Source organism: Lissotriton helveticus, chromosome 1_1, assembly GCF_964261635.1.
Source record: "Lissotriton helveticus chromosome 1_1, aLisHel1.1, whole genome shotgun sequence".
NCBI classification, from domain to species: domain Eukaryota; kingdom Metazoa; phylum Chordata; class Amphibia; order Caudata; family Salamandridae; genus Lissotriton; species Lissotriton helveticus.
The window spans coordinates 1,367,670,682-1,367,692,291 of record NC_136057.1 but is presented as its reverse complement, the minus strand read 5'-3'; the positions used below and the strand labels follow the sequence as shown (position 1 = coordinate 1,367,692,291).

Below are 21,610 nucleotides of genomic sequence, written 5' to 3'. Positions count from 1 at the left end.
CCTCCCCCTCCCTCCCGCTGTCTCCTTCGTCCCTGTCTCTCTTTCCCTCTCTCTTGCACTCTCCCTCTCGTCGGCGCTCGGTCTCTATCCTCTCTCTATCTCGCTGTACCTTCTCCCTTCCTCTCCCTCTGTCTCCCCTTGCTTTTCCTCTCCCTTCTCTCTTGCTGCTGAACCACCCCCTCTCCTCGGTCTCTCGGCTATGCTCCGTCTCCCTGCCTCTCTTGCCCCCCTGCCTGTCTCCTCTGCAGCCCGGCTGTCTTTGGCAAGTTACAAGTAAGGCACTAAGAGAGCCGGCCGCACAGATGTACACTGCAGCCCCTGCCAACCCGTACCAGCCCCTGCAGTGCCCGCACTCGCAAAACCACAGCACCACTCAACACCACAGCACCACTCAACGCCACAACATCACTCAGCGCCACAGAATCACTCAGCACCACTGAATGCCACAGCAACCCTCAACGCCACAGCACCCCTCAATGCTACAGCACCACTCAATGCCACAGCACCACTCAATGCCACAACATCACTGAACGCCACAGCACCACTCAGCGCACAGCATCCCTCAACACCACAGCATCACTCAGCACCACTCAACGCCACAGCATTACTCAACGCCACAGCATCACTCAATGCCACAGCATCACTCAATGCCACAGCATCACTCAACACCACAGAACCACTCAACGCCACAGCATCACTCAACACCACAGCATCACTCAGCACCACTCAACGCCACAGCACCACTCAACACCACAGCACCACTCAACGCCACAGCATCACTCAACACCACAGCATCACTCAGCGCCACAGAATCACTCAGCACCATTGAATGCCACAGCAGCCCTCAATGCCACAGCACCACTCAATGCCACAACACCACTCCACGCCACAGCACCACTCAGCGCACAGCATCCCTCAACGCCACAGCATCACTCAACGCCACAGCATCTCTCAACGCCACAGCATTACTCAACGCCACAGCATCACTCAATGCCACAGCATCACTCAACGTCACAGCATCACTCAGCACCACGCAACGCCACAGCACCACTCAACGCCACAGCACCACTCAACGCCACAGCACCACTCAACACCACAGCACCACTCAACACCACAGCATCACTCAACGCCACAGCACCACTCAACACCACAGCACTACTCAACGCCACAGCACCACTCAAACCACAGCACCACTCAACGCCACAGCATCACTCAACGCCACAGCATCACTCAGCGCCACAGATTCACTCAGCATCACTGAATGCCACAGCACCCCTCAACGCCCAGCACCACTCAACACCACAGCACCACTCAAACCACAGCACCACTCAACGCCACAGCATCACTCAACGCCACAGCATCACTCAGCGCCACAGAATCACTCAGCACCACTGAATGCCACAGCACCCCTCAATGCCACAGCACCAATCAATGCCACAGCACCGTTCAATGCCACAACACCACTCAATGCCACAGCACCACTCAGCGCAGAGCATCCCTCAATGCCACAGCAATACTCAACGCTACATCATCACTCAATGCCACAGCATCACTCAATGCCACAGCATCACTCAACGCCACAGCATCACTCAGCACCACTAAACGCCACAGCACCACTAAACGCCACAGCACCACTCAACGCCACAGCACCACTCAACACCACAGCACCACTCAACGCCACAGCATCACTCAGTGCCACAGCATCATTCAGGACCACTGAATGCCAAAGCACCCCTCAACTCCACAGCACCACTCAACGCCACAGCACCACTCAATGCCACAGCACCACTCAATGCCACAGCACCACTCAACGCCACAGCATCACTCAGCGCCACAGATTCACTCAGCACCACTGAATGCCACAACACCCCTCAACGCCACAGCACCACTCAACACCACAGCATCACTCAATGCCACAGCACACTCAATGCCACAGCACCACTCAGCACAGAGCATCCCTCAATGCCACAGCACAACTCAACGTCACAGCATCACTCAACGTCACAGCATTACTCAACGCCACAGCATCACTCAATGCCACAGCATCACTCAGCACCACTCAACGCCACAGCACCACTGAATGCCACATCATCACTCAGCACCACTGAATGCCACAGCATCTTTCAGCACCACTGAAGGCCACAGCATCACTCAGCACCACTGAACGCCACAGCATCACTCAGCACCACTGAAGGCCACAGCATCACTCAGCACCACTGAACGCCACAGCATCACTCTGTGCAACCATTCAACAACAACTGGTTCTAATATGTTCTCTCAATCTTTCAAGCTTTATTACAAATGTCACAAAAAGATGTTAATATTTCACTGCTGTTCTTGGATTTTCATCACAATAAAATACAATGAACATAATCTTCCCAAAAGTTATTTACAAAAGTTTAAGCTATTGCCATTGTAAATTACAATAACTTTTATGTAAGTATTAATTATTTTAAAAAATAAAAGCCATTGTTATTTGTAATATTAATACATCTAAGTCATGTAAATACAACACATATTGCATTACAAATGCTATAGGTGTCACGTTTGCGAAAGTTAGAACTATTGGCATTGTAAATGACAAAGCTATTGATTTCGCTATTTTAAAAACCAACACATAAATACCATATTTGCCATTTACAATACCAATAGATCAAACGTTCCTAATGCGAGACCTATTGCATTGCAAATGCTTGTTTTCAGTGAATTTGTAAGGTTTTTTAAATGCTTATTTCAAACTATAAGGTGCCTGAAACCTATGGTTTTTTCAATGAATTTCAAAGGTTTTTAAAATGCTAATTTGTAACTATAACGTCTCTGAAACCTATGGTTTTTTCAGTGAATTTCAAAGGATTTTTAAATGCAAATTTTTAAGTATAATAGTAGTTATACCTATGTTTTTTGTACTGAATGTCTACAGTTTTTTAACTGTTTATTTGTAAATATATTATTCATTAAATAACGTTATATATTTTTCTGATTTTTTTATTTAAAACTGAAATATTGTTTAATTATTTTGTTTTTATTTGAATGTATTTATATTATTTTCTTTAAAAAACAGATTTTTAAAAAATTTTTTGGGATGTTGCGCACCCAAAGCGTACCTACCACGGCAGGTGCGTGTATTCTAGCTGCCATTTTCGAAAAGTCGTGAAGGGTCCACGTACGGTGTGGGACGGGTGCAGATTTTTCAGTTATGTCATATGCGTATAATGTTACGTGGTGTGCGCGATTGGTATGCGACCGGTGCGCGACTCCTTCTTCTGCGTATTCGCGACACATGCGCATTACGGTATGGACGCTTGTGCGGTGGCGGTCCCCACGTGACGTCATATACGTGCTGGGGTGCGCTGGGTGCGCGACTCCCGCAAATTTTTTTATATTCTAAAATGATATGTATGTGTTTTTAATGTACATATTAGGACAAGAGGTTATCTCATGTATTCATGAAAATCATATATTTCTACTTGAAATAAATGTATGTTTTTAAATATATTTTTGCGGAGTCGCGTCTGGTGCGTTCTTCGTGCCCATGTGACCTTAAAAAAAGGATTTGATTGGTTGATAACATTTCCCACTGTCACTTTTGAAGGACCCCACCCATTTTAATTATTGTTCTTGGAGCACCTTGAGAGGAACATCTTTTGTCCCAGAAGAACATCTTTGGTTTTTTTGTGGGTGTTTTTCAAAAACTGAGAATAAAAATGGCTGCAGCACAGCAGCAGGAAGTATCTTCGGATGAAGAACTGTTGGAGGAGGCACCACCTAAGCAGAGGCCCAAGTCTGTTGTGTGGAAATGTTTCACTTTTCCACCTGGGGAAAAAAAAGTCAATGCCAGGAAGATGACCTGCAAGATTTTTGAGAGGGTCCTTTCAAGAGGAAGTGATAAAAAGTACTCTTGCGGCACTGCTTCCATGTACAAGCATTTACGTACACTACATCCACGTAATCTTGCTTGGGAGGAGATGAGGAGAGCTGCTCTAAATCCACCAGCAGCTGGAGCAAGTACATCAGGAGCGTCAACATCACAACCTCCTATAGATATAAGGGCTGAATTTGCCTTCTTAGAGCAGCACTGCATCAAGTGCAAAAAAATAGTTTGCTATGGAGAGCAGTCGGTGGATGCTATTTGTGCCGCTCATGATCTTTAATTCCAAAAGTTACCTGTTTCGTTTTTTCCTTTTATTGTTTAGTTTTTAGAAAAACACCAAAAAAAAGTACAAAATTGTTGAAAAAATACAAAAATAATACAAAAAAAGAAGGAAAAAAAAGTTCTTGTCAGAACTACCTTATCTGGTTAAAAAAAGAAATATAATTGCATGGTAATGTCTGAAAGTTTGGTTGAATATATGTGTAGAGCATGATTGACTGAAAGAATGCATTAGTAGTGTATGGTGAATTTATAGGGGCTAAGCATGAGCGTAAAATCCGTTCCGCTCGCGGATTTTGCGGATTTTTGGCAAATTCGCAATCCGTGAACTCTCGCGAACTTGCCGAAAATTCATAAAATCCGTGCGAAGCGGATTTTTTGCTTGGTCGCACTTGCCAACTAGAATACTATACAATTTCGCGGGAGTAAACACTTGCGAACACGTAGATGCGGCGGGCAGCGACAATCTCGCAATTGCGAGATTGCAAAATTTGCAATTACGCACAAGAAATCCACCAGCAGGCAGCATAAACCTTGAAAATTATGATTTTTATCAGAATAACTCCTCAGGTTCACATTTGCCTGCACTTTTTCTTTGCAAGGAGTCCATTTTTTTTTGGGGGGGGGGGAGGAAGGAAGTGCCCCACAGTCTCCAACTTCCTGTTCCTGTCCAGCAGGCTCCTCCCAGTGCTTTCTTCATGTGCTGGTCACTTTGATTTGGATCTTGACCTGGAAGGATTACTTTTTGTGGATGCTGCTGGATATTTGGATTTTTGCAAAACTGAAAGCACTCAGCAGGTGCAAAAGTTCAATCTTATCATTAGTAACCATTCCCTGTAGTGCTTCCTGAGGGGCCCCTTCAGAGTTCATTTGCCTACTTGCAACTATTCTATGACCCTGCTCTGACCCTCACAGCAGGCTCAGAGAATAGCTACAAGTATACAACAAAGGTCCTGTTAAAAAAATTACACTGCAACAGAAAGCAATTACAGACAAAACTGAAAGCACTCAGCAGGTGCAAAAGTTCAATCTTATCATTAGTAACCATTCCCTGTAGTGCTTCCTGAGGGGCCCCATCAGAGTTCAGTTGCCTACTTGCAACTATTCTATGACCCTGCTCTGACCCTCACAGCAGGCTCAGAGAATAGCTACAAGTAGGCCACAAAGGTCCTGTGTAAAAAATTGCACTGCAACAGAAAGCAAATTACAGATAAGGAAGCAGGTGCCAGCCAGACTGGAAGTTTACATTCAGTGACACATTAATCAACCCCAAATTAATTCATGTCAGTTGAAGCAGGGCAGGTGTGCTTGCTTTTTTTCACCCCCATAATCTACAGTGATAAACCAACCAGAGGGTGGCAGTAATGTACCAGAGGGTGGCATGGGTGTACCAGAGGGTGGCAGTGGTGAAACAGAGGGTGCTGTGAACCTGTGATGATGAACCAGACGTAGAAACAACATAGTCGCGGCCGTTGCGTGCCGACAAGTAAGTTCGCAATTGCGAACTGGTACACAACCCTCGCTAACTGGCAGAAACCCTTGCGAACACAAAAAAAAAATCCGCAAATTCGCGAGAGTTCGCGGATTTTGCGGATTGCGAATCCGTAAATACGCAAGTTCGCGGATTGCCAATTCGCAAAATCCGCCCATGCTTAATAGGGGCAGTTCTATGAGGAAGTACTGCAGCATGACACTGCAAGACCTTTAGCTGCACCGCGCTGCGGCACTTCCGAAGAACAGGGATGTGACATATTTACATGAATATGTCGCAACTCTGTGCTTCCCTCTGCACTAGCGCACAAACTGCAGCTATGCACTGAAGCAGGCATCCTTGCACCATGGTGCAAGGATGTCTGTATCGTGGGGAGATTGTTTTTGTGCAGGAAGGGACACCTTCCTGCACAAAAACAATCACTAAATGCATTTTCGTCCTTCAATGTGTGCTGTGGAAGGCAGCACGCATTGAAGAGGAAAAAACGAGGAGAAATTAAAACATTTCTCCTCGTTGCGCCTTGCTACGCCACCTCTAGGGTGGCGCAGCATTCACACATATCTCCAGATTTACGATTTCTTGTAAATCTTGAGATGTGTCTTGTTCCATGGGTGTTGTGTGGGAACATACACAGCAACAGCCATGGAACGCCCCTTCAACGCAAAGTGCTGTTTTTGAATGGGCCACGCAGAGTGGCTTTTCCTCTCCTTGTAAATATGGAGGAGTCCCCTGTGCCATCACTATGTCACAAAAAGTGACGGACTGGTGGCGCAGGGGGCTTGCAAATCTGCCCCATAAGTGCCTAGGTATTGGCGGAGTTATACGATAAGAACATAGTGCTGGATGGGTGATTGCGGAAGTGTATGAGACGGACAGGAGGTATCCTAGACCAGATGGGTACTACTTCAGTATTTAGTGGAGTGTACCAATAGTACGTATGTGCTTAGAGGTTTGTAGGGATAGTGCACATTGCTTCCCAGGTTAATTCAAATTCTAAGACACATTTCTATTGGTTACACATATCAACCCTTGCCAACTGACCTCTAACTGAACCAAAATTGCTTCTGGAATTTTCTGGACCCGAGCCTAGTCCGTGCACCATAAGCGATGGAACCGCGGATCCAGACGAGACTTCAAAAGTGTATTACAAATAATTTTACCATTTTTTTTTCATAACACACTACTTCTAACCATACCAGTGACTTGGGAAATCTCACTGCAATTACATATTACTGCAATTTTTATAAGAAATACACATTTTAATGCCACACATAACTTCCAACCCTACCCCCATTCTGCTTAATGTCTGTTTCCAGAGTAACAGTTCTTGGAACACTCAACTGAACACACAGGTTACAAGTTCAGCACACAATGTTGCAAATTCAACAGCAAGTGTGCTTGACTTTCCAAAATATCAGGTTATCCTATCCAATTTACCTTTCAAACAGTTTTTACTAACCAATAACAAAAAATCTTTTTAAACACAGAAACATGCACCCTATTTTTTAACTCTATAATGTTCTCAAACAGCCAATCATTTCTCTTCTTTTTTTAAAACTGCATCTTGTTGACCATTTTAGAAACCTCCTATTTTACCAACTGCCTACTTCACCTACAGACATCTTTCGAGTGCATCCAGACTTCCCTTCAAGATGCTTAGAGTGTGGATTGTATGACACAGCTATATTTTCTGGTGCAAAAGGTATGCTGAAAGCAGAGGTATTGACTAAGTCCTAACTTTGCAAAATGTAGACATTAAATGGATTGGACAGAGAGGATTAAAGTGGCACCAATTGATGCCATTGGTTAAATCCTTTTTGCATCTTCAACACCATGACCTCATAATTGTGCACTGTGGTGGCAATGACCTAGGCACTTGGACTGGGGTAGGTCTGGAAATGCTAATGAAGGGCACCTTTGCAAAATTGATGTTACTTTCCCCCCAAACAAAGACAGAAATGGAACTGGTCCAATCAATTTTGTCCACAGATTGAGAAAGCTAGGAAAAATGTCAATAAAGCTGTTTTTGCTTATCTCAGAGATTATAGTATGGAGTCCATATACAACAACAATCTGCGTTTTAATATGGATGGCATCTACAGGAGAGATGGTGTACATTTCACAGATGAGGGAAACAGAGTCGTTCTCAACACCTTTAGACTCTGCATAGGCACTTACATGTAGGTACCAAAATCTCCCAATAAACACAAGGACTCTTTTTAGAGCCACCCAAGATCCAAACATATAACCTAGATTTATAATAAAAAAACGTACTTTTTTTTGCTGGGAGTTGCGCAGCCAGCACGTCTACGAGTTGCGCAGCCCTCGTGTTCACACCAGGGGCCCGCGCTGGGAGTCGCGTACCCCTTGCGTTCACACGAGGGGCCGCGGTGGGAGTAGCACACCCCTCGCATTCACACCAGGGGGCCCGATGAGCGTCGCAACTCCAAATTTTTGGGAAAAAAACAGGCTTCTACCACTAATTTCTTTTTGCCCAAGGGACCCCATTCCCCGGGCCCCATCCACTTCAATGGGGAACGTGGGGGGGGCCCCAATGCCCCCACGGTCCCGCCGGCTCCACGGGTCCTGAGAGAGCCGGCATTGCTTTCCCACATGGGGAGTGCTAACATGCAGCTCCCCATATGGAAAAGCAATTCTGCTTTGGATTTTTGAAGAGAGAGCAGGTTTCCCTGCTCTCTCTTCCAAAATCCAAAGCAGAGTTGAGTTTGCTACGGTAGGGCGGGAGACGTGCTCCTGCCCTACGGTAGCAAACAACAGTGTCCCGGGGGTGGGCACCCCAGGACACTGCAGGTGCCGGCCCTGGGGGGTAGCGGTCACCAGGGTTATCAGAGGCACCAGGAGGGGGGCCCACAGCCCCCCTCGCAACTTTTGAAAAGCCCCGGGGAGGTGGTGGTCCCCGGCATCTCGTACTTGGATGTACGGAGGAAGTGGAATATATATATATATATATATATATATATATATATATATATATATATATATTTTTTATATATATAATGAATTGCCGACGCGTTTCAAAGCATGGCGCTTCTTCTTCTGGGCAGGACAACACAGGCAACACGAACTCGCTATGTTTGTTTTCCTCATATTTGTATTTGCTTTACGGCCCCCTAGTGGGCCTTTCTCATTTCTGCCGATGATTTAAGGCAGTCTGGGACACGTAGTCAAATAGCGAGTTAAATTTCTCCACTCAGTGGGTGTGTTGCCTCATGTTTCAATTTCTCCATTTATTTCTCCTTAAGTAGGAACCAGGCATGGGTGGCAAGTTCATATTACATCGGCTTGCTGTGCTGCCTAGTGGGCCTGATCTGTTCCAGCATGGCGCTTCTTCTTCTGGGCAGGACAACACAGGCAACACAAACTCGCTATGTTTGTTTTCCTCATATTTTTATTTGCTTTACGGCCGAACCTCATCCAACCCATAAGCAGTACAGTGAGCCTTTCCTTAATGAACTTGCCCCAAAAGGTATTGGACCTTACTATAAGGCTTAAAAGTATTCAAATATGCCAAATCGTATCACACCCACTTAGGGAAGATTGTTTTCTCGCTTCAAGGACTATATGTCCCAGGATACCTTGTAATTTATGCGCAAAGAGCAAAGGCCACGAGGACCAGGAGGTGTCGACGATGACCAGGAGCTGGATTCGAGCTGTCCCACAAAGGATCTAGTTGACTGCGGTGTCGGTATCCGGATTGGACCCAACAAGCCTTGGCAAACGCAACCCACACAGGATGTCGAGATGGGCTTCGGTGCAGACCAGCAAGGTCTGTGGAACTTCTCCTTCGCAGTGAAGTTGGAGCAAGCCTGGAGCAACCAGGAAAGCAAGTTAAAGTAAAGGATTGTCTTCTTGGGGGCTCACTAGCCAACAGACTAGGAACCGTGAAGACGCATTGAGCGGAAATGCACAAAGCGAGCCCACGGGCCACTCGTAGAGTGTGGAGCTCTGTGCTTCAGTGCAAAAGGTGCTCGGATCTGGGGCTTCAAGCACCCCAATGCACAACTTCGGGATACCTCGGGAAGTCGATGCAGGTAGCAAAATGCAGGATGTCCAGAAGTTCCAGTCCCACGTCTCTCGTGTCCGCCACGGGTCTCAGCTTTGCTGTGAGCAAAGGTCGGGGTCAGAGATGTCTGGAAGTCCGTGTCCTGTGTCGCAGGATCCGGCGGGAGCCTCGAAAATGCAGACGGGCAAAAATGCTTTTGTTGCCTGTTTGAACAGGGTGGTCACTCTTTGACCACAAGAGAGATGTCTCCGTCTTCCAGTCGAAATGGAATGTCGAAGGTCCAGGATTTATGTTTTAGAGTTTCGTCCAGGGTAATCTAAAGTCCTAGGGACTGGGATCCTATACTTATACTAAGTTTAGGGGTTGGACTAACTTTTAGGTCCCTCCTATGGGTGGACCTGGGGTTGGGGTGGTTACACCCCTTCCCCTTTGTCCAGTTTCGCGCCAGAGCTGGGGCTGAGTGCCCCAGCAACCGGTTTGAACTGGGAAATGCATGGAGCACCTAGTGTGCCCCAGGCAGTGTCTGGAAAGCATTCAGTGAATGCAGCCCTCCCTGCCCCAATACACAAAAAGCCTGTCTGGGGAGGTGCCAGCACCTCCCCGGGCAAGAAACCTATTGTCAAGGCCTCCCCTGCCGGAGTTTCATTCAGCAGCAGGAGGGCAGACTCGTGTCTGTGGCAGCAGCATCCATTTTGTGATGCTGAGGCTCTGTTTAACTTTAACCAGGTAAACCAGTAACTACATGTCTTCTCTCTCTAGAAAGGTGGAATGCTACCCCCGCCGCCAGGACTGGCGGCGGGGGTAGTATTCCAAAGTGTTTGACACATTACACGAAATGTTTTGATAAAGCCACACCAAAGTTAGCATTAACCGTGAGGATTATAATGCACTTAAGAGTATATGGCATGGCTATATCATAGAACAGCTATAATGAGATGGTTCCGAAAGCTGTAGAGGGGCTCAGCTCATGCTAGGGCACCTTCTCACATAAAACCAAGCACTCTGCCTCCGGGGTTGTTAAGGCCTGCCATAGAAGTGACTTATGGGTGTATATGTGTCTATATGTATATATAGATTTAGGTATACTATATCTAAGTAAGGGGTGATTACACCACCTTACCAGGCTGTGTGAACAGACCTGTGGTGTCAGTTTGGAAGGTAAACCAGGGGTGGCACAATACATGCTGCAGCCCCTGGTAGGCCTAGGGTGCACCTAGGCCGTGGGTACCTATGGTACACTATACAGGGACTCACAAGGGTGAGCCAGTAACCAATGTGTTATGTACCTAAAGCACATGGTATCAATTTAGAGAGAGAACAGCTGGGCTGTGGGCCTGATTAGCAGGTCCACAGCCACACTAAAGATGAAAAACCAGAGAATCACAGCAAAAAGTGGGGGTAACCATAGGAAGCAGACCCTACTCTGCTACAATGGGGTCATGACCATTAGCTGTACACCATAGATAAAAACGCTTCCATTTGAAAGTATATGACTTTCTCGTCGAAGGCCTTCTCGCTTCTGCATACAGTCTTGCGAGAGGCCTAGGTAACTGTATTGTAGGAACTCAGGAGCCATGCTGTCAATCTCAGTGACGGGAGGTTGGGGTGAAAAACCTTTCCCCCTGAATTGGTTAGCAGATCCGGAAGGCATGGCAACCTCCTCTGCGGTGTCTTGGAGAGGTGTAACATGTCCATGTACCACCACTGGCGAGGCCACTCTTGTGCAATTAGGATCATCTCTGTCCTGGATTTGTAGAGCTTGCTGATCACCAGTGGTATGAGAGGAACTGGTGGAAGGCGTAGAGTAATTTCTCTGACCAATTGATCAACAGAGCATTCCCCCTAGAGCCTGGTTGAGGGTACCTGGATGCGAAGGCGCAGCATTTTGTGTTTGCTGCATCTGCAAAAAAGTCGATGTCTGGAGAGCCCTACCTCCAAAAGATGTCTTGTGCTATCTCGTCTTTTAGCACCCAGTCGTGTGCTTTGGTGAATTTTCGGCGTAGGTCGCCTGCCTGTGCATTGCGGGTGCCTGGAAGGTGAACTGCAGATATGGACACGTTCCTCGCCAGTAGCCATTTGCGAATTGCTTGAGCCTCTAGAGACAGGGGTCTGGATCTGGTCCCTCTCTGTTTGTTCAGGTAGTACATTGTTGTGGTGTTGTCTGTCTGAACCAACAGGGAGCATGACTCTATGGAGGCGAAGAACGATTTGAGAGCCAGATGCACAGCTCTGAGTTCTAGAATGTTGATGTGGTAAGTTTTCTCCTTTTCCGACCACATCGCCTGTACCTAAAGAGATCTCATGTGAATGCCCCAGCCCTAAAGAAATTGATCTGTGACTATACTCTGTTTGGGAATGTCCTGGTGGAAAGAAACACCTTTCAGAAGAGGAGAAAACAGCATCCACCATTTTACTGAGATTTGAACTGCATGAGGAAGGGTTATGGTGTCCTCCCAGCAGTTGGACACTTGAAACCATTGGTCCTCTAGAGCATGTTGTAAGGGTCTTATCTGTAACCTGGCATTCGGAACAATGAATATGCATGACACCATCAAGCCTAGCAGTGAGTACACCTGCCTGGCCGTTGGATGAGGTGTACTCAGAGAGTGCGACCGTTGTGGAGTTTTGATAACAGTCTCTCTTCTGAAGGAAACGCTCTTGCGTTTGCAGCGTCTAGCGTAGCGCCCAAGTGGTGAATCTTCTGAGTAGGGTTGAAGATAGTTTACACAAAGGCCCAATTGGTTTAACATTTGGATGCAATAATTCAGGTGATCCTACAAGAGACTGGGCGAAGCACTCTTCAGTAACCAGTCGTCTAGGTAAGAATATCATCCACTGGTGATACTCTAGTTGGTGAGGTGGATGATAAAGTTGGAGAGTAATCAGCTTTCGATGAAGTGGATTCAGAAGACCATAAAGGAGACCTGTGTCTTCGCTATCTAGGCGACAGATGTCTATATCGTGATCTAGAGCGATGAAGGGGAGATCTTGATCTGTGTCTCCTTGGGTTGTAGACTTTTGAGGAGTGATATGTCACACTTGTCTTTCAAAAGAATGAGAAGGCAAGTATATTTGATAATATTCTGATCAAGGAGTAACTTTCTGCATCTGCCAGTCTTTTATACTCTCTAACAATCCATCCCAGGGAGAGGTTAGTAGGAGGCGTATGGTGCTCTGGAGCCAGAGAGCCCTCAAGCGTGACTTGAACAATTCTTAGTTCCAAAGAGGATGATGCACTCCTTGACGACAGGCCTTTAGCGGTCAGATCTTGGATCTCCTTTGATGTCGACGGATCCCTTGATGTCGACGCTGGTGAACGATCTACTTTCAGTCTCTTTGCCGGTTGAGACCTATATTGTAGAAGCAGGACTCGACGTCGACCTCCTTGATGTCAACCTCCTCGACAGCGATCCCCTCGCTGGTGACCTCCTCGACGCCGAAGCTGACCTCCTGCTTGACATCGAAGGTGAGTTCCACGCCAGTGATTTCCTCGACATCGATCTCCTAGACGGTTATGCTTGCCCTGCCGTCGGCGACGAAGCAGCCGATCGGCCATGAGACATGCTTACCGACACCGGAGTCTTCTGTGCGTGGCTAGGCGACGATGTGCTAGGTACCTTCGACGTCAGAGGTGTTCGCGACGCCGGAGCCGAGGTTCTCAACGGCAACCTCACCTGTCTGCGATTTATCTTCGACGTCAAGCTTCTGCCTTCCACCATTGTAGGCATGCCGGACTTGGACAGCCTGCGAGAGGGTGTCGACGTCGGTCGCTTCAACTGCGATACAGTCTTCGATGTCTTTCGACTCTGAAGAAGAGCACAAGAGTATTTTCAAAGCCGACCATTCCCCGACTGCGAATCTAATCAATGTTGTTGTTTTTCTCCCTTTTTTATGTGCTCTGATCTTCTTCGAGAGGAGGGCTCTTTAGAGGGATGTCCTTCTCTGCCACTCGTTGACTCCTTTCCTCTCTCCTGCATGACATTCAGCTTGATCTTCTCCCTTTCACAAAGGGTTCTTCTCGAAAACTGCTGGCAGTAGTAGCACTTATCAGGCCTGTGTGTATATGGTAAGCACACAATGCAGACCGAGTGCGGATCTGACTTAGCCATTTTCTTCCCACAGGAAGGGCACTTATTAAATAAGCCTGGCATTCTGACAGGAAAATAGCTGTAAAGTCAGAAAAAATTATGGATCTAATACAATAAAGTCTGGTGAAGACAGAAATTCTCACTTGAAAAGATCAATTAGTGACAAAAACCACTAACTGTCAAGCTCAATGCTCCAGGATCCTCACAGACTAAGTCGGAAAAAAAACTGACCTAACTGTCACCTGTGGGGCATGATGGGAGCCTGGAGGTCTTCAAGGCACGGCGCCAGTTTTTTCTCTGGGTGTTCTATATGCAGCCTTCTAGGCTAATCTGCCTGCTAACAACTTGCCTTTTTCTCTGAAAATAAAGGCTGTGTTTTTTCAAACAATTTGAGAGTACTTTTCTCTATATCTTGGAAATGTTGTTTATATGAAGTTTTTCAAGTGAAAAATACAATGCAATTTTGGCATATTCAAGCCTAGTTTTTGAATTTGGGGCTGCATATGTATATACATGTGTGTGTATATTGTAGATATATGCATATTATTATATAAATCTTATATATATGGTTATATGTGCATATATTATTGTTAATGCTCCAAGGTCCCCGCATGTTGGCGGGACTGTTCAGTGCTTATGGCTTTAATGAGTATGCCCTGGAAGAGAACAGTCCATTTCTCATTGGATTGTGTTCTTTATTTTACTGTGTTACAGTAGTGCCAACAAGACTCTGCCCAGTATGCCCACAGCTCACTCTAAAGAGTTAGAGCTGCTATTGTAGATTTATTAATAAACATTTCCATTGCAGATATTTTTTAAGCGGCTACTTGGAGGTCCGTAAATACGTTCATGAGGCACTATGGCCTTGACACAGATTCCAGAGCAGATGCCCATGTGGAGCAAGCCACCCTTCGTATTCCATTTGAATAGTGCACTGTAGGTCTTTTTCCTTTGTGTCTACTCTGCCTTTAATAGAGATTAGTCCGTTTATAGGCTGCTCTAAATGTAATTTTCACTGAAATAGTTGTAAAAAATAAAAGCAAATTTTTTAGATATGCTTTAAAAACTATGTCTGGGTGGCCTATTCAATGGTTAAGCCTTATAAAGAAGATGGAAGCTAGTAAATTGGTTGAATAAACAGTGCACAATAAAATCAGCAGTCAGGTGAGAGGGGCCCAAATCCCAGAAGGTTCTTGGATGATGTGACAGCTAGGTAGCTGCACAGACTGTTGTGCAGCAGTCCCAATAAGGCGCAAGCATGAAGTGGCTTACTGTTGTACTGGGTGGAAAGGCCACAGACTGATAGTCACCCAGAGTTAGAGATGGTAGTAGGTGGCGTTACATGGGCTTGCCCTGAGTTTCCTCGGGATAAAAGCTGTTAACAAGCTGCTGACATCATCCTTCAAAGCTGGGGCCAAAAGCAGCAACTGGAAGCCTAAGGGCAACTGAGAGGGGAGCAGAGAACATCAGCATACTACTGGGAACCTCTGCACACCACAGCAGAAAGGAACAGCCCTGGCCACTCAGAGGGGTAAGAGGTCTAGAGCCAATATAAAGAAAACAAGCTATTGCCAGCAAGGTGAAGCACTTATTTGAAGAAAGGAATCAGTGCAATGTACTTACACCAATGGCCAAAGAGGAAAAAACAGGAACCATGAAGTGACAGATTGAGTGTTTGAGATATAGATTGTCACTTTCATGCCCAGAGTTCAATTTTCTTGTAACATGAATACAATGATTAAACCCTGTGGCATAACACATCAAAAGGCCAAAGCATAAACATTTGTAAAGAAGCCTACCAGGAGTTTGAAGATTCCTGCCTCCTCATGGAACTTTGCAGCAACGTAGTCGAGCAGCTCCATCTGATGCTCACCTTGTTAACAAATGCAAAGACACTCAAGAGGGTGAAGGTTAGAGACAGATGTGACAGAGGCAAAGTACATCACACATTTACACCCACACAAGCACATTACAACCAAACCTTAGGGAAACAGTGGCCATGTTCAAAATCAGCAAGGTCAAGGATCCTATTAAATGAAAAAGACTGTCCCTGTATGGCATGATTTGTTGTCCTATTTTCAGTTTGAGGATTCCAGTGAGGTTTTTCAGTGTTTTACAATGTTTTAATTTAATGGGTTGCTGTTTTCCCAGTATCTATAGCAAATTTTGTTTTTATTTCCTTCCTTTCCTTGTTCATTCCTATAGTCAATTCCACATTCATTCTATTCTGCTCTTAACTCCCTTCTTTGTACCCCTTCCCTGAATCTACTATTTCAATTAACATGTAATTATTTCTTTCACCTTCATCCGGCATTTTCTAGCAGTCAAACACCTCTTTCCAGCAATCCATTCGCACGCCATGTGAAGTATGTGCATGGCTGGAGATCTTTTAGGACCTCATTAACACTTTGGGGCCGATTCCGATTCTGTCCGGGAGGGCTCTGAACCATGTTCGGAGCCCTTCCGACCAAATCAGTCAGTGTCGGCCAGATTCCTTCCCGACCGAGCCATTCCGATGGGCTCGGTCGGGAAGGAATCCGACTCGGATTTCAGGATGGCGGACCGCAGTACAGAAATCCTCCAGTACTCCCCCAGTCGCCTCTGTGCGACCGAGGGACTACGTTGGCAGCTTTTCACTGTCCGGCACGAAAAGCAGTCAGAAGCTGTCTCTGGGGGCCCCCACCAGGGCCCACATGGGTGTGAGACCGCCGAATGGCGGCCTGGGGGCACCTATGGTGCCCCTCCGTTGATCCCTGCACCCGGTGCAGCCTACTGACCTGATAAATAGGATGTACACTGGGATGCCACCGGCATGCTGTTTAATTCCTGTGATAGCTGATATATGTGTACGGTATTTTACAATCGAATGCTAATAAAAAATATTTTTCAAAACAATCCTGGTCTTCACAGAAACTTGGCTGAATAAGGCTTCAAACAATGACCTTTACCAGATTTTCGCTCCACGATATGCCATTCTCCGCAGTGACAGTGAAATCAGACCAAGAGGGTGTGAAGCAGTAATTCATAAGAACTCGCAAAGCTGAAAATGACTTCCAACTGATAATTTCTCTCCCTTGTAATACCCGCGAGGCCTCCAATCTCAGAATCAGTAGTAAACACCACCAACGGGGCGAAAGCAACACGTTTGTCGAGGAATTCATTGAATTTATATCATCACAGCTAAAATGCTCAGAACACCTCATGTTCCTTGGAGACTTGAATGTTCACTGGGGTGAAGATAACATCTAACCTATGCACTTTTTAATGGATTAATGACCTCCAACACTTAGAAACCAGGACACAAAAAAGATACTACTCTTGATCCCATTATCTCCACGGGCCCTCTTCTGGCCACTGAAGACCCCATTTCTGTGGATTGGTCCAATCACCTGCTTATTCCTTCCTAGCTATCCTTTGGCCACCCAATTAATTTGGGCTAATTCAAGAAGAAGATTCATGGTTTCAGGTCAATAAAAATATTGACATCTACAACTTAGCTAACAAGGCTCGAAGTATTCTTCCTATCCATCATCCTGAGTGAGACATCAATTCCACAACAGAAGAACACATAAATGTATGAATAACCTAATTAATGAATACCCTCCCCTAAAATGCATGAGGAAACATTGTAACCTTTCTGTCTCCTGGTTCCTGAAGGATGCATTTACCAAAGGATGTTATCTGAGGCATCTTGACAAAATTTGGAGGCACGCTGCTTTGCATCTTACTGTTCTCAGGGATAACAAAATCCACTTTCCTAGTTAATTAAAGGCTGACCCGCAAAGTCCAGTGGTCCGGGTCACACTTTGATGCAATTTCTGAGTAATTTACATGAACTATAACTAAGGTCAGACCTTCCAGTCAACTCTCTGACACTTTGTCTCTCTCACTAAATAAGGAAATAGCAAAGATGCTGTTACCATACAGGACCTCCCTAGTGAACTCCCCATTGAAGCAAGGTGTTTGCCACAACAATTGAAAATCACTTATGTCTTCCCTATCTTGAAAAGCCCAACGCCGACTCCAACGACCTACACAACTTTCAACTGATTTCAACACTTCCCTTTTTTAGGGAAGATATTAGATGGCTGTGTAGCATCACGTCTATCACTTGACATCCAGTCCAATAACTTCCTCAATGTTTTCCAGTTTGGTTCAGGACGGTTTGCAGCACACAAACGGCCCTCCTGCAAATTGTGGATGACTCTTTTCACCTCCTCGAATTAGGGAACTCATGCTTACTTGTTTTCCTGGACCTCTCGGGTCCCTTTGATACAGTCAACCACCACGCTCTGAATAGTATCATGAAAAAAGGATGGGCATTGATGGGAAAGTTGAAAAGTAGTTAGATTCTAATATGTCTAATTGTTTACAAATAGTGAAAATAGGGAGCTCTGCTTTTTTGAGAAAATATGAAGTTTTTTTCATGAATATGAGAATGATACTTCGATCACTCTGAAGTTATTTTCCCAAGGAAACATCTGTCTTCTCGCCTTCACCCTTGACAGCACACAAAAATGGATGACCAACAACAACTTAAAATTCATTTGAGCTCAAACTGAATTTTGACTAATCTCTCCCTAAAAATCCAGCCTTCCCTACCAAGTATGTGAAAAAATAATATATATGTTTCCTTTTAGGTATCTATTGGACCTAGCCCTTTTTGGAGAGTCACCGCTCAGTTTTTTTGCCTTTTGGTGAACCCATTTGTGTTGGCATTAGGACACCGTGCACTTTTTCCCTGCTAACCAGTGGTAAAGTGTTTGTGCTTACCTAAAACATGGTGCGATTGGCGGCTACCTGATTGGTACATTTATTTTACCTGTAAGTTCCTAGTAAATGGTACTACATTTACTCAGGGCCTGTAAATAAAATGTTATTAATGAACTGGGACACTCAGTGTGCCACCAACAAAAGAAGCATTTTGCAGCCTGTGTGCAGTCTTACACTGCCATTTCGACCTGGCAAAATTGACTTTTTGCCAGACCTAAACCTTCCTTTTTAATACCTATGAGTCACCCCTAACGGCTCATAGGGCAGGGTGTATTGTATTTAAACGGTAGGACATGTGAATTTAAGTTTACCTGTCCTGGTAGTGAAAACTCCTAAATTAGTTTTTCATTGCTGTAAGGCCCATCTCTGGAATTGCAAAACCAACAGTTGATGGACAGAATGCAGAACAATGTCATACATTCACCCCAGTACAGAGATCTGGGCCTAAATCCATCGTTTTTTTGCACTCCACACCACCCCAGCTCCGACATGGCCATATGCAAATCAGCCTTGACCCTGTGCCTCATGGGAACAGTCCAGCCCGAACTGCCAAGCCATGTCTTTCCTGGACCGGAATCAAGCATCCTAGGGCCGGTTTCTGGCTATCAGCCGTCTTCAGCCAGGATAGCTTGACTCCAGTGGTGTGTAGAGCATGGGACGCACGTCTGAGCATACCCATCCCACTCGGGGTGACAAATGCTAAACCAACAATTGATGGACAGAATACAGAACAATGTCATACATTCACCCCAGTACAGAGATCTGGGCCTAAATCCATCGTTTATTTAACTCCACACCACCCCAGTTCAGACATGGCCATATGCAAATCAGACTTGACCCTGTGCCTCATGGGAACAGTCCAGCCCGAACTGCCAAGCCATGTCTTTCCTGGACCGGAATCAAGCGTCCTAGGACCAGTTTCTGGCTATCAGCCGTCATCAGCCAGGATAGCTTGACTCCTGTGGTGTGGAGAGCATGGGACTCACGTCTGAGCATACCCATCCCACTCGGGGTGACAAATGCAAAACCAACAGTTGATGGACAGAATGCAGAACAATGTCATACATTCACCCCAGTACAGAGATCTGGGCCTAAATCCATCGTTTTTTTGCACTCCACACCACCCCAGTTCAGACATGGCCATATGCAAATCAGCCTTGACCCTGAGCCTCATGGGAACAGTCCAGCCCGAACTGCCAAGCAATGTCTTTCCTGGACCGGAATCAAGCATCCTAGGACCGGTTTCTGGCTATCAACCGTCTTCAGCCAGGATAGCTTGACTCCAGTGGTGTGGAGAGCATGGGACTCACGTCTGAGCATACCCATCCCACTCGGGGTGACAAATGGAAACCCAACAGTTGATGGACAGAATGCAAAACAATGTCATACATTCACCCCAGTACAGAGATCTGGGCCTAAATCCATCGTTTTATTGCACTCCACACCACCCCAGTTCAGACATGGCCATATGCAAATCAGCCTTGACCCCGTGCCTCATGGGAACAGTCCAGCCCGAACTGCCAAGCCATGTCTTTCCTGGACCGGAATCAAGCATCCTAGGACCGGTTTCTGGCTATCAGACGTTTTCAGCCAGGATAGCTTGACTCCAGTGGTGCGGATACCATGGGACTCACATCTGAGCATACCCATCCCACTCGGGGTGACAAATGCAAAACCGACAGTTGATGGACAGAATGCAGAACAATGTCATACATTCACCCCAGTACAGAGATCTGGGCCTAAATCCATCGTTTTTTTGCACTCCACACCACCCCAGTTCAGACATGGCCATATGCAAATCAGCCTTGACCCTGTGCCTCATGGGAACAGTCCAGCCCGAACTGCCAAGCCATGTCTTCCCTGGACCAGAATCAAGCATCCTATGACCGGTTTCTGGCTATCAGCCGTCTTCAGCCAGGATAGCTTGACTCCAGTGGTGTGGAGAGCATGGGACTCACGTCTGAGCATACCCATCACACTCGGGGTGACAAATGCAAAACCAACAGTTGATGGACAGAATGCAGAACAATGTCATACATTCACCCCAGTACAGAGATCTGGGCATAAATCCATCGTTTTTTTGCACTCCACACCACCCCAGTTCAGACATTGCCATATGCAAATCAGCCTTGACCCTGTGCCTCATGGGAACAGTCCAGCCCGAACTGCCAAGCCATGTCTTTCCTGGACCGGAATCAAGCATCCTAGGACCGGTTTCTGGCTATCAGCCGTCTTTAGCCAGGATAGCTTGACTCCAGTGGTGTGGAGCGCATGGGACTCATGTCTGAGCACACCCATCCCACTTGGGGTGACAAATGCAAAACCAACAGTTGATGGACAGAATGCAGAACAATGTCATACATTCACCCCAATACAGAAATCTGGGCCTAAATCCATCGTTTTTTTGCACTCCACACCACCCCAGTTCAGACATGGCCATATGCAAATCAGCCTTGACCCTGTGCCTCATGGGAACAGTCCAGCCCGAACTGCCAAGCCAATATCTTTCCTGGACCGGAATCAAGCATCCTAGGACCAGTTTCTGGCTATCAGCCGTCTTCAGCCAGGATAGCTTGACTCCAGTGGTGTGGAGATCATGGGACTCACGTCTGAGCATACCCATCCCACTCGGGGTGATGTGGAGCTCATGGGACTCACGTCTGAGCATACCCATCCCACTCGGGGTGACAAATGCAAAACCAACAGTTGATGGACAGAATGCAGAACAATGTCATACATTCACCCAGGTACAGAGATCTGGGCCTAAATCCATCGTTTTTTTGCACTCCACACCACACCAGTTCAGACATGGCCATATGCAAATCAGCCTCGACCCTGTGCCTCATGGGAACAGTCCAGCCCGAACTGCCAAGCCATGTCTTTCCTGGCCCGGAATCAAGCATCCTAGGACCGGTTTCTGGCTATCAGCTGTCTTCAGCCAGGATAGCTTGACTCCAGTGGCGTGGAGAGTGGAATTGACTGCACCTGTTGATCCTTGGGCTAGCAAAGATAGAACTGTGCCTGTTGTGTCCAACTCGTGGAAAAGTCACTCCTGAGCTACAGGCAGAAGAAGTGAACTCTAA

General features: G+C 46.2%; 1 protein-coding gene across 6 annotated transcripts in view; it reads right to left on the bottom strand.

Moving 5' to 3' along the window:
- DMC1 (DNA meiotic recombinase 1) overlaps positions 1–21,610 on the bottom strand; it is a 1,265,506-nt gene that overhangs the window by 352,333 nt on the left and 891,563 nt on the right. For all 6 annotated transcript variants that reach the window (XM_078683618.1, XM_078683629.1, XM_078683640.1 and 3 more), the window contains one exon: positions 15,554–15,627. In XM_078683618.1, coding sequence (XP_078539744.1) covers positions 15,554–15,627 — 74 coding nt within the window. The remainder of the gene's footprint in view (positions 1–15,553; positions 15,628–21,610) is intronic.